This window comes from Lissotriton vulgaris, chromosome 1_2 (assembly GCF_964263255.1).
Source record: "Lissotriton vulgaris chromosome 1_2, aLisVul1.2, whole genome shotgun sequence".
NCBI classification, from domain to species: Eukaryota; Metazoa; Chordata; class Amphibia; order Caudata; family Salamandridae; genus Lissotriton; species Lissotriton vulgaris.
Genome location: NC_141686.1, coordinates 346,503,116 through 346,519,190, shown reverse-complemented (window position 1 = coordinate 346,519,190; position 16,075 = coordinate 346,503,116). Strand labels below are relative to the sequence as shown.

Genomic DNA, 16,075 nt, shown 5'->3' with positions numbered 1-16,075 from the left:
ACACACTCATCAGTGCAACTACGGTGAAACCGACTGCAGTATATCTACACACTCCTCAGGGCTACCACGTTGAAACCAACTGCAGTGTATCCATACACTCCTCAGTGCCACCACGGTGAAACTGACTGCAGTGTATCTGCACACTCCTCAGTGAAACCACGGTGAAACTGACTGCAGTGTATCTACATACTCCTCAGTGCAAGCACAATGAAACTGAATGCAGGGTATCCACACACACCTCAGTGCAACCACAGTGAAACCGACTGCAGTGTATCTACACACTCCTCAGTGCAACCACTGGGAAATTGACTGCAGTGCATCCACACACTCCTCCGTGCAACCACAGTGAAACGGACCACAGTGTATCCACACATTCCTCAGTGCAACCACAGGGAAACCAACCGCAGTGTATCCATACACTCTTCAGTGCAAAACACAGTGAAAATGACTGCAGTGCATCCACACACTCCTCAGTGCAAGCACAATAAAACCGAATGCAGTGTATCCACACACACCCCAGTGCAACCACGGTGAAACCGACTGCAGTGTATACACACACTCCTCAAGGCAACCACAGTGAAACCGATTACAATTTATTGACACAATACTCAGTGCAACCCGGGTGAAACTGACCGCAGTGTATCCACACACTCCTCAGTGCAACCACGGTGAAACAGACTGCAGTGTATCCACACACTCCTCAGTGTAACCACAGTGAAACCAACTGCAGTGTATACACACACTCCTCAATGCAACCACAGTGAAACCGATTACCGATTATCAACACACTCCTCAGTGCAACCCGGGTGAAACCGACCGCAGTGTATCCACACACTCCTCAGTGCAACCACGGTGAAACCGACTGCAGTGTATCCACACAATCCTTGGTGCAACCACGATGAAGCCGACTGCAGTGTATCCACACACTCCTCAGTGCTACCACGGTGAAACTGACTGCAGTGTATCCACACACTCCTCAGTGCAACCACGTTGAAACCGACTGCAGTGTATCCACACACTCTTCAGTGCAACCACAATGAAACCGACTGCAGTGGATCCGCACACTCCTCAGTGCAACCATTTTGAAACCGACTGCAGTGTATCCACACACTCCTCAGTGCAACCACAGTGAAACTGAATGCAGTCTATCCACAAACTCCTCAGTGCAATCACAGTGAAACCAAATGCAGTGTATCCACACACTCCTCAGTGCAACCACGGTGAAACCAAATGCTGTGTCTCTACACACTCCTCAGTGCAACCACAGTGAAACTGACTGCAGTGTATCCACACATGCCTCAGTGAAACCACAATAATAAAATAATAAATCCACATTTGTAAAGCGCACAATCACCCGCAAGGGTCTCTAGGCGCTGGGGGCCGTCAGGAAGATTAAGCAAGCTATTGCCCAGAGTCACATGGTGCTGGGCTAACCTGCCGCCGGAGCTGGGGATCAAACCGTGATCCCCAGATTCCAGCGTCAGTCGCCCTGGCCACTGCGCCACACCTCTTCCATGAAACCAAATGCAGTGTATTCACAAACTCCTCAGTGCAACCCGGGTGAAACCGACCGCAGTGTATCCACACACTCCTCAGTGCAACCACAGTGAAACCGACTGCAGTGTATCCACACAATCCTCTGTGCAACCACGATGAAACCGACTGCAGTGTATCCACACACTCCTCAGTGCAACCACGGTGAAACTGACTGCAGTGTATCCACACACTCCTCAGTGCAACCACGTTGAAATCGACTGCAGTGTATCCACACACTCCTCAGTGCAACCACAATGAAACCGACTGCAGTGTATCCGCACACTCCTCAGTGCAACTACGTTGAAACCGACTGCAGTGTATCCACACACTCCTCAGTGCAACCACAGTGAAACTGAATGTAGTGTATCCACACACTCCTCAATGCAACCACAGTGAAACCAAATGCTGTGTCTACACACTCCTCAGTGCAACCACAGTGAAACTGACTGCAGTGTATCCACACATGCCTCAGTGAAACCAAATGCAGTGTATTCACAAACTCCTCAGTGCAACCACGGTGAAACCGACCGCAGTTTATCCACACACTCATCAGTGCAACCACGGTGAAACCGACTGCAGTATATCTACACACTCCTCAGTGCTACCACGTTGAAACCAACTGCAGTGTATCCATACACTCTTCAGTGCAACCACAGTGAATCCGACTGCAGTGGTTCATCCACACACTCATCAGTGCAACCACGGTGAAAACGACTGCAGTGGTGTATCCACACACTCATCAGTGCAACCACGGTGAAACCAACTGCAGTGCATCCCCACACTTGTCAGTGCAACCACGGTGAAACCGACTGCAGTATATCCGCACACTCCTCAGTGCATCCACGGTGAAACTGACTGCAGTGTATCCGCACACTCCTTAGTGCAACCACAGTGAAACTGACTGCAGTGTGTCTACACACTCCTCAGTGCAAGCACAATGAAACTGAATGCAGTGTACCCACACACACCTCAGTGCAACCACAGTGAAACTGACTGCAGTGTATCTACACACCCCTCAGTGCAACCACTGGGAAATTGACTGAAGTGCATCCACACACTCCTCAGTGCAACCACATTGAAACCAACTGCAGTGTATCCGCACACTTATTAGTGCAACCACGGTGAAACCGACTGCAGTATATCCGCACACTCCTCAGTGCATCCACGGTGAAACTGACTGCAGTGTATCCGCACGCTCCTTAGTGCAACCACCGTGAAACTGACTGCAGTGTGTCTACACACTCCTCCGTGCAAGCACAATGAAACTGAATGCAGTGTACCCACACACACCTCAGTGCAACCACAGTGAAACTGACTGCAGTGTATCTACACACTCCTCAGTGCAACCACTGGGAAATTGACTGCAGTGCAATCACACACTCCCCAGTGCAACCACAGTGAAACCAACCGCAGTGTATCCATACACTCCTCAGTGCAACCCGGGTGAAACTGACCGCCGTGTATCCACACACTCCTCAGTGCAACCACGGTGAAACAGACTGCAGTGTATCCATACACTCTTCAGTGCAACCATGGTGAAACCGTTTACCGATTATCAACACACTCCTCAGTGCAACCCGGGTGAAACCGACCGCAGTGTATCCACACACTCCCCAGTGCAACCATGATGAAACTGACTGCAGTGTATCCACACACTCCTCAGTGCAACCACGTTGAAACCAACTGCAGTATATCCACACACTCCTCAGTGCAACCACGGTGAAACTGACTGAAGTGTCCGCACACTCCTCAGTGCAACCACGTTGAATTCGACTGCAGTGTATCCTCATACTCCTCAGTGCAACCACGGTGAAACCAACTGCAGAGTATCCACACACTGCTCAGTGCAACCACGGTGAAAATGACTGCAGTGTATCCACACACTCCTCAGTGCAACCACGGTGAAACCGACTGCAGTGTATCCACACACTCCTCAGTGCAACCACGTTGAAACCGACTGCAGTGTGTCCATACACTCCTCACTGCAACCACGTTGAAACTGACTGCTGTGTATCCACACACTACTCAGTGCAATCTTACACGTGGATTAGAGGAGGGAATTCAACCTCTCCTTGATAAAATGATTGAGCACGGCATTCTAAAAGGAGTTTTAGGGAACCCATGCAATCATGGGAATTTAAAAAACGATTAGAAAATGGAGGATAATACAGCACCTCAGAAAAAGTAATATTGCGGTCCCATGTTGATGTATTGTATTGTAGAACATATAATATCCATTGTCATCCCCTCTCTTTTAGTCACTATTAATTATTCAGTTTATAGGTGTGTTTTTTAAACTGGAATTGTTTCATTATGTTTTCATGAACTTCAATTGGTTGTTGTTATTATTGCCTCATCATGAAGCATGTCAATAATGTGAACACTTATAAAATGTACTGTTTTGGGATATTCGCTGGAATTGTTGTACCCTTTTCCAAGAGGTAGACTTCATGCCAGTCCTCTTATAGATTTTTGATGGTGGCGGCAAAACTCGCTGAGTTTTTCTCCATTGAATTCTGGTGAGATTTACAAAAACTCTGCGAGATTCAGCAGAGTTCCACTCAACCACCCTGGCCATGACACAGTGCCACCCAAGAAACAAAGAGTTCTTGCCCCCTACCCCGACTCCTGGGCTTCAGGCTTCATACAAAGGGCCAACGTGTAAGTGCAGTCCACTTGCCATGGTCTGTTAGCTTTGATTTTCTGCATGTCTGCATGCTGCCAGACACGCCAGAAGGTGCAAGGACACCACACTGCAGACCAGCAAATAAACACAATAAAGATATGGCTGAAATAAAATACTGCCTGGATCAGGGGAAAAACTTGACTTTCCCTGTATAATAAGTCCTGTTTTCAGAAGTTTAGATTTTGGGTGGGACGCAGAGAGCTGCTAGGGAACAGCATGACAAAAATAAGGCCTTGCTAGTTTTGGCATGTGGTCCTGCGAGTTGTGACACTGAGGACACCTCATACTAATGCCTGTGAGCTCCGCCTTTTTGAACACCTCAACTCCCACTTAGGCAGTGAGGCTTCGGCGTTAGGGAACACCCCATGTCCTACCTGACAACCACATGACAGAAGAAAGGAACCAAAAGTTGGACCCCTGATGTCAGAGCAAGTGGTGCAATCCTAGAGCTTCACACCCATTCTCCCAAGAAGTGTTGAGAACAAGGGTACATTAGAGGCCTATTCTCATCTGTATGAGTACACTCGTTGGTAAATCCGACTCTGCGCCCAAAGACGTACGAAGTATGCACATTTACCCTACACACAGTAGGCTCCTCACTGTTCTGGGTAGAAAGCGCTGCGGCCCCATGTGCTAAGCAATCGATCAATCAAAGCATTTGTATAGCGCGCTACTCACCCGGAGGGTCTCAAGGCGCTTGGGGGAGGGGTGTCCGCTACTGTTCGAACAGCCAGGTCTTGAGTTGCTTCCTGAAGGAGAGGTGGTCTTGGGAGAGGCGGAGGTGGATGGGGAGAGAGTTCCACGTCTTGGCAGCCAGGTAAGAGAAGTATCTTCCTCCCGTTGTGGCTCTACGGATGCGGGGAACGGAGGCGAGGGCGTGGTTGGTCGATCGTAGCTGGCGGGTGGGAGTGTAGAAGGTCAGGCGGACGTTGAGGTATCTTGGGCCTTGGTTGTGGAGAGCTTTGTGTGTGTGGGTGAGGAGTCGGAACATGATTCTCTTGCTGACAGGGAGCCAGTGCAGGTCTCTTAGGTGTCCGGCGATGTGGCTGTGTCGGGGGATGTCCAGGATGAGTTGTGTTGAGGTGTTCTGGATGCGCTGGAGTCTTTTCTGAAGTTTGGCTGTGGTACCGGCGTAGAGGGAGTTGCCGTAGTCCAGTCAGCTGGTGACGAGGGCCTGGGTGACCATCTTCCTGGTTTCGGTGGGGATCCACCGGAAGATTTTGCGCAGCATGCGTAGGATGTTGAAGCATGACGAGGAGACGGCGTTGACTTGTCTGGTCATCAAGAGGGAGGAGTCCAGGATGAAGCCCAGGTTGCGTGCGTGGTCCGTTGGTTTGGGTGCGTTGCCCAGGGCAGGGGGCCACCAGGAGCTGTCCCAGGCGGAGGGTGATGATCCCAGGATGAGGACTTCCGTCTTATCTGAGTCCGCTGATGGTTTCTTCAGTAGGGCGCAGAGTTCGGCGTGCTTCCAGCTCTCTGGGAAGATGGCGGTGTCGAAGGAGGTTTTGATGATGTCCCGGAGGTGGGGTGCGATGACGGAGTCGGCCTTGTTGAAGACGTGATGAGGGCAGGGGTTGGTTGGTGATCCGGAGTGGATGGAGTTCATCGTGCGGATGGTGTCTTCGGTGTTGACCTGGGTCCAGGCTCGGAGGGTGGTGGTGGGGGGGCATTGATACGGTCGGAGGGTGCGTCGGCTGTGTGCTGAAACTGATGTGTATGTCTGCGATCTTGCTGTGGAAGAACGAGGCGAGCGAGTTGCAGAGGTCTTGCGAGGGAGTGATGTCGTTGTTTCCAGTGCTGGGGTTCGAGAGCTCTTTGGCGATGTTGAAGAGTTCCTTGCTGTTGTGGGCGTTGTTGTCCAGTCGATCCTTGAATGCGGTTTTCTTGGTGGTGTGGATCAGCTGGTGGTGTTTCCGGGTGGCGTGCTAGAGGGTGGTCATGTTATCTGTAGTCGGGTCTCTGCGCCAGGTTTTCTCGAGGGCCCGGCAGTTCTTCTTGGAGCTCTTGAGTTCGTCGGTGAACCAGGATGCTTTCTTGTTGCCGGGTCTGACAGGGGGGGTCTTCAGTGGGGCGAGGTCGTCTGCGCAGTTGGTGATCCATCTTGTGAGGTTATTGGCAGCTTGGTTGGGGTTCGTTGAGCTGGCGGGAGGGTTCTGGCTCAGGGATGTGGTGAGTTGGTCGGTGGTGATCTTGTTCCAGCTTCTGCGGGGAACCTGTTGCGGGTGGTGGTGAGTGGTGGTCACATCTTTAGATCTTTTAATCATTCAATCCTGCACCCAACCCCTTCCATTAAAGGGGCTAAGGCACCGCAAGACATTGTCAACATAGGGAGTGTAGCCGGTCTTATTGCACGAAGGATCACTATGGAACCCTTTAACTTTTTTAAAAATAACCTTCAGAAACTTCTGAAAACTCACATTTTGACTCCAACGTATTCTGATGGCTCCAAAGGGCAAGAAAGTTTAGTCCCTCTTCAAAGAACACATGCTGGTGCCAATGTGGGGGCTCCAGGATTCTGAAAACGTTCTGTATCAATGGGGCGGAGCTCAAATACCAGTCTACATAGAATTAAACAGAAGCATGCATACCATCGACTCAACCTCACAATTTATACTACTAACAACCTTCACCTTTGCACAGACTGACTCTTAGGAACTGGTAGCAAAACCTCAAAGAGTAACATGCGGAGTAACAAACGGCACTTTAGGGGCATTGGCAACAACAACCCCATATGAGTCAAACAAAATAAACCTCAACAAATGCTCACCCCTAGATAAGAATTCAAACCACATGGTCACCAACCACTGTAAGCTTTACCCACTCAAGAAGAAAGTGTCATCCCGTGAAAGATAGTGTTTCGGACAGAATGGAGAAATCACTATATGTGACATGGAAACAAACTCCAGCTCTAAGCTCAAAACTACCACAGCACTCCAGGGCCAGCACCCCATCACTTCTCTGTGGCTGTGCTGGATGTGTCTCTCCATACCTCCATCTCCGAGGAAGCCGAGCTCTCCAGAGATTGATGGGGGATGAATAGGGCTCCCCCCTCCTCGCAGCAGGGAGATGACCCAAGCACAGCACAGATCTGACAGCAAAAATCACAGCGAGAAGCAGCAGTCTTAGTCGCAGCTTTCTGTCTGCACAGCGCCAGCTAGACACTGAGTGAGGTAAAGAAGGGACCTGCCCAATACCCTGGAGCTGCGCAGACCACTCAAGTGCCAGCTGCCCCTTCTCTGGCTTTGTAGGGATATTGCAAGGTGAAGGTGTAGACTTAAGGGAAGAGGGAGGGGTGAAACCTTCTTTGTCTGGGAACTCTCAGGCATGTGATCCCAAATGCACTTTCTGGTTGGCTGGGATGGGCAGGAAGAGGTACGGGCTCCCGCACACTGGCCATCCCCTCTCAGTTGCAGAAGTAGCCCTTTCGCTTGTGGCCGAGGAGTTTACATTACTGTGCCCATGTGTCACTGAAAACTCCACCCTAATAACGACGTGGAGTGGTATTGTGCGGAACATTTGAGGCACATGCACCTGAGCTGGGGACGAGCTGGGGACGAGGGGTTGTATACTGCAATAAATGCAAAAAAGTCCTATTGACAAAAATAGATATGGCACAAGGATCAGCGACTTGTGCTGCCTTGCTTTGGACACATCAGCGGGCCTCCTTGTCTTGAAATCACCTGAAAAGTAGGGATGGGTGCCAGTAAACTCTGCCACGTGGAGAAGCTAAACTCCGCGGAATCTGCCGGCAGAGTGGGGTTTCCACTCCACCTCTAATTTTATACATAAGAACTTTCCTTTGATTTTGAGTCCAAATTCCAGCTCTTGAGTCGCCGTCCTTTGGTCCTCACAAGACACTGACCCTCCACATTTTCCCTTTAGATAATTTTAAAATATAAAGCGCCAACTGTAGGTAGCTGGCTCAGCTTACACTATACCAAAGTAAGGTTTACTGTGCGCGGAGTCCCCAGAGTTATAGCAGAGGCTAAATTAGGTAAGTACTAACAGCCTTCTTTGTGATAGTGTGGGCGAGCAGTTAGGCTTATCCAGAGGGTGTGTTAAGCATCTATTGTATTCACTCAGTCAAGACTGGCACACATTCAGAGACTGAATCCACACCAATTAGGCAAGTATAAAAAAGGTATACTAATGTTTTATTTTAGAACCAAGCAGGACCTGTGCAATGTTTTATAAGATAATTAAGTTGTAGATGAATTTGCAATCCTTACAAGTTGGTATTGGTTCAAAAAGCAGTTAGAGTTACACTGTAATTACTTTTGGATTGCTTTCAGATTACATCGACCACTTGGGGTGGTATGCCTACATACCATAACTGGGATCTCACAGTGCAAGGTAAGCAAGACTTTTTAAGGTTTGCAGTTTAGTTACTTTCTTCCCATACAAAACATCACCTACACAAAACATTTCAGGAACAAAAATACACAACATTAGTTCCAGTTTATTTATGCCTCTCCAACTTAAACATTTGCCTCGCTCTGTACACTATTTTTGCTGCTATCAGACTTCTGATAACCAGATGGAGCTACATTCCTCCTGGAACATGTTATGTGCCTAGTGCAGCTCATGTTCCTTATCAGGTCAGGATGTACTGGGCCACAAGCACTTGCCTCCTGTTTTGCCCAGCAGTTCCTTTACTATTGGTGCAGTTTTCTCCTCCTCTACTCCATGTGACACTGTTCCCCCCTCTGTCTGTTCTTTCTGTGTCTTTTCTCTCCAGATCTGACTTCCACCTCTTTACGTCCCCCCTCCTGCCCTTTTCTGTCTTCTTTGCCCCTTTGGGGGTCGTTTTGGGTACTTGTAGTGAGAGTGGAAGATGGTCTTTTTTTCTCTTCACTCTGTTTGTTTGTTTTGTGTTTGTCTTTTTGGTCCTTTTTTGGTTTCCTTTACTGTTGTGATGTTTTTCCTTTGTCAGGAGTTGCAGAACTCGGGTCCTGACAGAGGAGTGTGATGAGTCCTGGGACACCAGGTAAGTTCTTATCAACCCCCAATTTGAAATGGTGAATTCCACTGAGCTAACTGGACACAGCCTCAGGCTACGGTCACATTTGAAGCAGTGATTACAACAAGGCCAATTCCTTTGTGTAATAAAATGTCCTTTCCTAGATCACTGGAAAAAGGAAATGATGAACACTGCAAGTGTGCAGTGGAGTAAAGAACATCTGATAATTCATTAAAACTATTACAAATATGATGCCAGCCGTTGCCACAGAAAGTGTAAATTGATGGTGTTGGCTGCATCTCAGAATCTGTGTCAGAATATATGTCTAACTTGTGTTTCTTCCTAATATATTCACTTCTTTTGCCGTCACATCCTTGAGTTCCAGTGGTTCCAAGCTCCCTTTCTACCCAGTGTCCAAGAGCGTTTTCACCACTGTCAGAAATGCAACTCAAACGGATCACCCATCTTGCTTTTGTAAATACTTTCTTTCTGCAAAGTATAAAATCATAAATATTTTTTATTTGTGTTCCTTACAATCTCTATCTCCATTTCTACAGGTGACTGAAGCATGAACAGAAAAATGAAGGTTTAATTTAGTGAAAAACAACAAAAAAGATTATTTTAAGAAAAGTTAAAACATTCTTGAACTCTAGAGGAGAAACATATTCTAAGTGTCAGTAATGGTGATGAATTTAGAGCGGAAGAAATGGCTGAATGTGAATTTGTTGTCAAATATTTCAAGAAAAATGACGATAAATGTTTACCAAGAGTCAGTTGCTAAGATTGAGGAACCTCTGAAATATAAATAGTACTTAAGTGTAAATTGAAAGTCTGCATCTACTAATTGTAAAAATATTTTCGCTTAAAAGACACATTTCAAAATTGGTTGAACAAAGAACATTGGCAACAATGGATACCCACGCAGTGCATTTGAGAATATTCAGTGTTGTAAATTCTGTCTGATGGTTTATGAGAAATGTCTTGGAGACACAAACCCCTCCCAAAACAACAGCATCCATACATGTGATGTGACAGAATTGTCAGAAAAGACTAATAACAACAGTTTAAAGGAGCAAGCTTTTGTTTACGTCTTTGTAGAGAGAAGACATTATTTTAAAAAAACGAATTGTAAATACTCTTTATCAAGTGTCATTACATTTCTAATATAGAAAGATTGTCCCCGCCAACTCGATCTCTTGGGCTGATCCGAGTAGTTTCAAAGTGTCCCGGACTGCCAAAGTTGATCATGTACCTGCCTCAGCCATAGAGCGACAAAGCATGTCCTGACAGAAAGTTTAAAAGGGGGCGGTGCTATGTATTGCTAATTCATAAAGCCACCCTTGCCTGCCCTAATCACCTGTCATTACTTGTATGAACAAATACACTTTAACGGCAAACACTAAACCCCAAATACCTTATCAGGGCTTTTAAAGCTCATAAATCAAATCTGATAAACTGGACTCAGAAACTGAGTTTAATTCAACTTGAGGGAACTCACCAAGGAGGAACTTGGAGAAAATGAATCCATCTTAATAAATACAAGGGGCTCCTCAGTGAAAGTTTATAATACAGGTTAGACAGGCTGCCTTTAAAAGTAAGACAATAATCTCCAGATAAAAAAGCTATAATTAGTTAAATTCAAATGTTAAGGAGAGCGTCTGCAGTTTATTTGAGAAGTTAATGCTGAGTATAACATAAACGAGTATACTCTGGAATCAGATTCAGTCTTATCATGGCCGGTGTCCAGGAGCAAACCCAACATGGAGACTCACATAACTCGAATAAAAGTAATGGATGTGAGAACAGCTTTAGTTATAAATCACACACGACTAAACATGAGAGAACTCACACCAGACAAAAACCTTATCTGTGTCCTGAATGCCAAAAATGCTTCACTCACAAATCCTCTCTCCTTCAACATGTGAAAATCCACACTGGGCACAAACCTCATCAGTGCTCAGAATGCCAGAAAGACTTTCTGTACCAAACTTCTCTCATTTTACATGTGAGACGCCACACTGGGGAAAGACCGTATCAATGCAATACATGCCAGAAAACCTTCAGTCAGAGAGCATGTTTAATTCAACATGAGAGAATCCATACTGGATACAAACGGTTTCAGTGTTCTGAATGCCAGAAAAGCTTCAGTCAGAAAGGTACTCTCACTCAACATGAGAGAACTCACACTGGACAAAAACCGTATAAGTGCACTGAATGCCAGAAAAGCTTTAGTAAGAAAGACAATCTCATTGGACATGAGAGAACACACACTGGGTTAAAACCTTATCATTGCTCAGAGTGCCAGAAAAGCTTCAGTCGGAAAGGTAATCTCACTCAACATGAGAGAACACACACTGGGCTAAAACCTTATCAGTGCTCAGAGTGCCAAAACAGCTTCAGTTGTAAGGCCAATCTCATTAGACATGAGAGAATCCACACTGGGCTAAATTTTTATCAGTGCTCAGAGTGCCAGAAAAGCTTCAATCAGAAATCATGTCTCATTCGACATGAGAGAACTCACACTGGACTAAAACCGTATCAGTGCTCTGAATGCCAGAAAAGCTTTAGTCAGAAAGCCTGTCTCGTTCAACATGAGAGAAAACACACTGGGCTAAAACCTTATCAGTGCACTGAATGCCAGAAAAGCTTTAGCAAGAGAACCCATCTCATTCAACATGAGAGAACACACACTGGTCTAAAACCTTATCAGTGCTCTGAATGCCAGAAAAACTTTAGTCAGAAAGCCTGTCTCATTCAACATGAGAGAAAACACACTGGGCTAAAACCTTATCAGTGCACTGAATGCCAGAAAAGCTTTAGTAGGAATAGTAGTCTCACCCTACATAAAATGACACACACTGGGTACAAATCTTATCAGTGCTCAGAATGCCAACAACGTTTCAGTTATAAGACCAGTCTGATTCAACATGAGAGAATCCATACTGGGCTAAAACCGTATCAGTGCACTGAATGCCAGAAAAGCTTTAGACTGAAATTCTGTCTCATTCAACATGAGAGAACACACACTGGGTTAAAACCTTATCAGTGTACTGAATGCCATAAAAGCTTCAGTCAGAAAGGTAATCTTGCTGCGCATGAGATAACACACACTGGACACAAACATTATCAGTGCTCAGAATGCCAAAAGTGTTTCAGGTACAAGACCAGTCTCATTCAACATGAGAGAATCCATACTGGGCAAAAGTCTTATCAGTGCCCACAAAGTGTCAAAAACTTCAGTTATAAATGCAACCCATGTACATGAGAGAGTCAGTGGGGAAGAGTAAAATGTGCTCAGTGTCAACCCTGGGGCGGAGGTTTCAGTATCGCAGAACATTCCCATGAGGCAGCCACAAAGACATCAATACATTGATTGTCCAACAAACCGTCTACTGAGAAAAGCAAATAGCGGGGGAAGGAAACGTTTGAATTAACCTTATTCGTAGTAACTATTTGTGGCCTCATTCCATTCAGTGTGTTATGCTCTCTGTGTGTTAATAAGTCATGGCACCAACCCACACGGACGAGTTGATCCTGAACTTTGAGACTCCATCCCTATGATTGGGAATGCAAGAACCTTGAACTGTTTGCAGCCTTAATAAGCCTCGCCAGGGAGCTGCAGCAGGAGTCCCTTTGTCGTGCATCTCCATGGGACCCACATCGGTTCATGCATGTGCCACGTAGGGCTGATCATTGAGAAAAACTAAAGGTATAGTGAGGACTGGCAGTTAATCTCTGCAACATCCCACCATATCTTTCTCTAGTCTTTGTACAACTACAAACAGTGCCAACCATATGCAAACCATTCTTGGCCCCACCATAAATAGTTCTAAACACCTCTATTCTAGGGGGAAACAGTCTAGTATTATAAAGATCCACTTGATTGACCTCTTATCATTTCCTTTTTTCTACAAATTGAACCTGCTTCTGTTATATCCTGCTATGTTAATGCAATGCTATTCTACCACGAGTGGAATGTTAATGTGATGATGCTGTCAGAATGTTGGCGATCTGTCAGAGAAGTCATAGCTGACTGAGCTGAGCTGCCTGCTGGCTGCTCCTTGTGGGGTCTTAATCTGGTTTTACTCTGATCTTAAACTGATCTATTTATGGTCTCCCTGTGATCTTGTACCATCTTCAATAAAACCTCCTTGAATCACCTGAACTGTATGGACTTGATCACTATAGACTTTTGGCGACGATCTTCAAAAGAACCTGCATCTTTCACCTCATCAAACCTCAAGCAACTCCATCAACAGATTCTACAGTCTCTCAAGTTTAGCATCTACCTTCTACTGGCATCCTTGACCCCACCAGTGACCTCCCATCGGTCACCCACAGCAATCTGCCAGTTGAGTCTGGGGAAGTGCTACTACAGGAGCCGTCCATTCACACTTGGGCGTCTACTCCCCACTATCTCTACGCATCCTGTGCTGTGCCTTAAGTGCAGTTAGGGTAAGCCTGCTTACTAACGTCTACACTTTGTGCTGTGCCTTCAGTGAGGGTAAGCTTGACATTCACCTACGTCTGTGTTCTGTGCTGTGCCTTCAGTGAGGGTAAGCCTGACACTCTATAGGCCTGCCAATGCCTGTGCCTACCAACTCCTGCATATTGTGCTGTGTCTGCGTCCTATGCTGTGCCTTCATTGTGGTGAGGGTAGGCCTGCCATTCATTTTTATTTTTATTTTAATTTTAAAGGTTTTATATAGCGCTGGCTAGACCCGGAGGTATCAGAGCGCTTTACATGAGCATCAGATCATAGTTACAGGTTACATCGTTACAAAGGTTACACAGTTATTAGAGCATGGCAAAATAGTTACTTGTAAGGTCAAGATAAACAATAAGCACAAATACATAAGGGGAAAAACAGGCAAGGGGAAAGATTCAGGGGAGGGCGAAGGATCTGGGGAAGTAGACAGGTAATGAAGGCGGGAAAGAGGAGGGGAGGGTGAAGGACACCGCATGGAAAGAGGAGGGGAAGGGTGACGGGGACACAGACTGGTAGACGAGTCAAAGCAACGTCCGAAGTCCAGTAAGCTGTGATCCCAGGGGAAGTGTTATCACTTCCCTATCTCTGCTGCAGGAGGCTCCCTTTACGCAGTGGACTCTCTCAGAGGGGTCTCAGAGACTTCAAGGCCTACATACTGGATCCTTCCCCAAAAAGGGGAGAGGGAGTGCATTGGCAAGGGGTGCCATACCATACCTCATCTGTGAGTGGCTCCCTTGGCGCAGTGGACTCTCTCAGCGGGTACGCTGAGACTCCACAGTATAAATATTGGATCTTTCCCCAACGAGGGGAGAAGGAGTGCTTAGTCATAGGGCACAAAGGACGGTGCTAGGCAGACTAGCAGGCAAGGTGAGAGATCCAGTGGAGAGGTGATAGGAGCGAGGAGCTAGAGAGGAAGACAAAGAGAGAAAGAGTATTAAAAGGGAACAAAATTAATTATTGAGTAATTATATAGCGCTGGCTAGATCAGATGGAATCAGAGTGCTTTACATGGGGGACAATAATGTTGCAATTTACATCAGTTAAAAGTTAGATAAGTATCAAGAAAAGCATTTAAAGAACATAGGGGACAAGGTAAATGGAGCAAGGATGGGTAACGGGATAATGTAAAGGGGTAGGAGGAAGATAGGACGTAGAGACTAGGGGAAAATCTGCCCAAGGTCCGGCTGGGTCTTTAAGGATCTTAAAACTCTTCTCCTCCAAAGGCACTTCTTGGAATAAGGTGACGCATGGAGGGGGAGTCCACAACCCATCTCCTCTTTAGCTATATGGTAGCTCCACCGGGCATCAGCCAAATCCTTGGTCTCTACAGTCTGGGGTAAGTTCCGCAGGTTCTAAGTGCTGATGTGTAAGCAGGTTAGGGGATAGGTTCTAGGTCTGATCAATGTCCAATTGTTGTCCCAGGGAAGTAAAACAATGTGTAGGGGACCACTATGGAAGCCATCTTGGGTTCAGGCAGGGGACTGTACGGTACACTGGTGGCAATCCTAAGGTCAGGCATCAGGCAGTTAAAGTTAATATCCAGGACAGCGGCCGCCAGAAAATAACAAATCCAGCGTGCACACACCATCACACGCACAGACATGTACAAGCACACACCAATGTGAGCACCCACTCTCATATGCACACTGATGTACAAAGACACGCACATAGCCAGAAACATCCAAGAACACAAGCACACATAAAATCTTAAGCACTAATACAAAAACACCCAAATACATGCACACGCAAACACCATCACATGCACAGGCATGCACATGAGTATAAGTATAAGTATAAATCGTTTTATAACGCGCTCTGTTACTTGGGAGTATCCTGGGGCGATGGGAAAGAGCAGAGGAGAAACAAACAAGAGTCAGCTTATGTCACACTCCTAAAAAGATGGGTTTTCAGATTTCTCTTGAACTGGGCTACACACTGTGAGGAGCGCAAGTGAAGGGGAAGGGCATTCCAGGCTCGGGCTGCCACTTCTGCAATGGACTGGCCTCCTAGTCTGGTTCGTTTAAAGCGAGGAAGGGTCATTTTAAACAAAGAGGCCGATCTAAGAGCTCTTGTGGGAGCATAGAGAGTAAATCTCTTCTTCAGATAGGCAGGTCCTTGATCATGGATGGCTCTAAATGAAAGCACTAAGGATTTGAAAAGGATACGCTGTGGCACTGGCAGCCAGTGAAGGCCAGACATATGAGAGCGAACGCTCTTCCATCTCGGAACATTAAATAGGAGACGGACGGCGGCATTCTGAATAACCAACAGACGCTTAACCAGGTAAGCGGGAATGCCGCTAAACAGGGCGTTCGCGTAATCCAGCCTTGCTAGAATGAGTGCTCGAGCGACAGTCTCCCTAGCTTCTCTAGGAAGCAATGGAAAGAATCTTCGAAGCATTGTT

At 46.6% G+C, this 16,075-nt stretch overlaps 1 protein-coding gene across 1 annotated transcript in view; it reads left to right on the top strand.

The window, feature by feature from the left end:
• Positions 1-13,341, top strand: part of LOC147736745 (uncharacterized) — a 65,410-nt gene extending 52,069 nt beyond the window's left edge. Inside the window, exons 4-6 of the mRNA XM_086953461.1 lie at positions 8,515-8,575; positions 9,156-9,209; positions 9,740-13,341. Of these exons, the coding sequence (XP_086809587.1) occupies positions 10,915-12,447 (1,533 nt within the window). The 5' untranslated portion in view covers positions 8,515-8,575; positions 9,156-9,209; positions 9,740-10,914 and the 3' untranslated portion in view covers positions 12,448-13,341. The remainder of the gene's footprint in view (positions 1-8,514; positions 8,576-9,155; positions 9,210-9,739) is intronic.
• Positions 13,342-16,075: the final 2,734 nt, after the last annotated feature.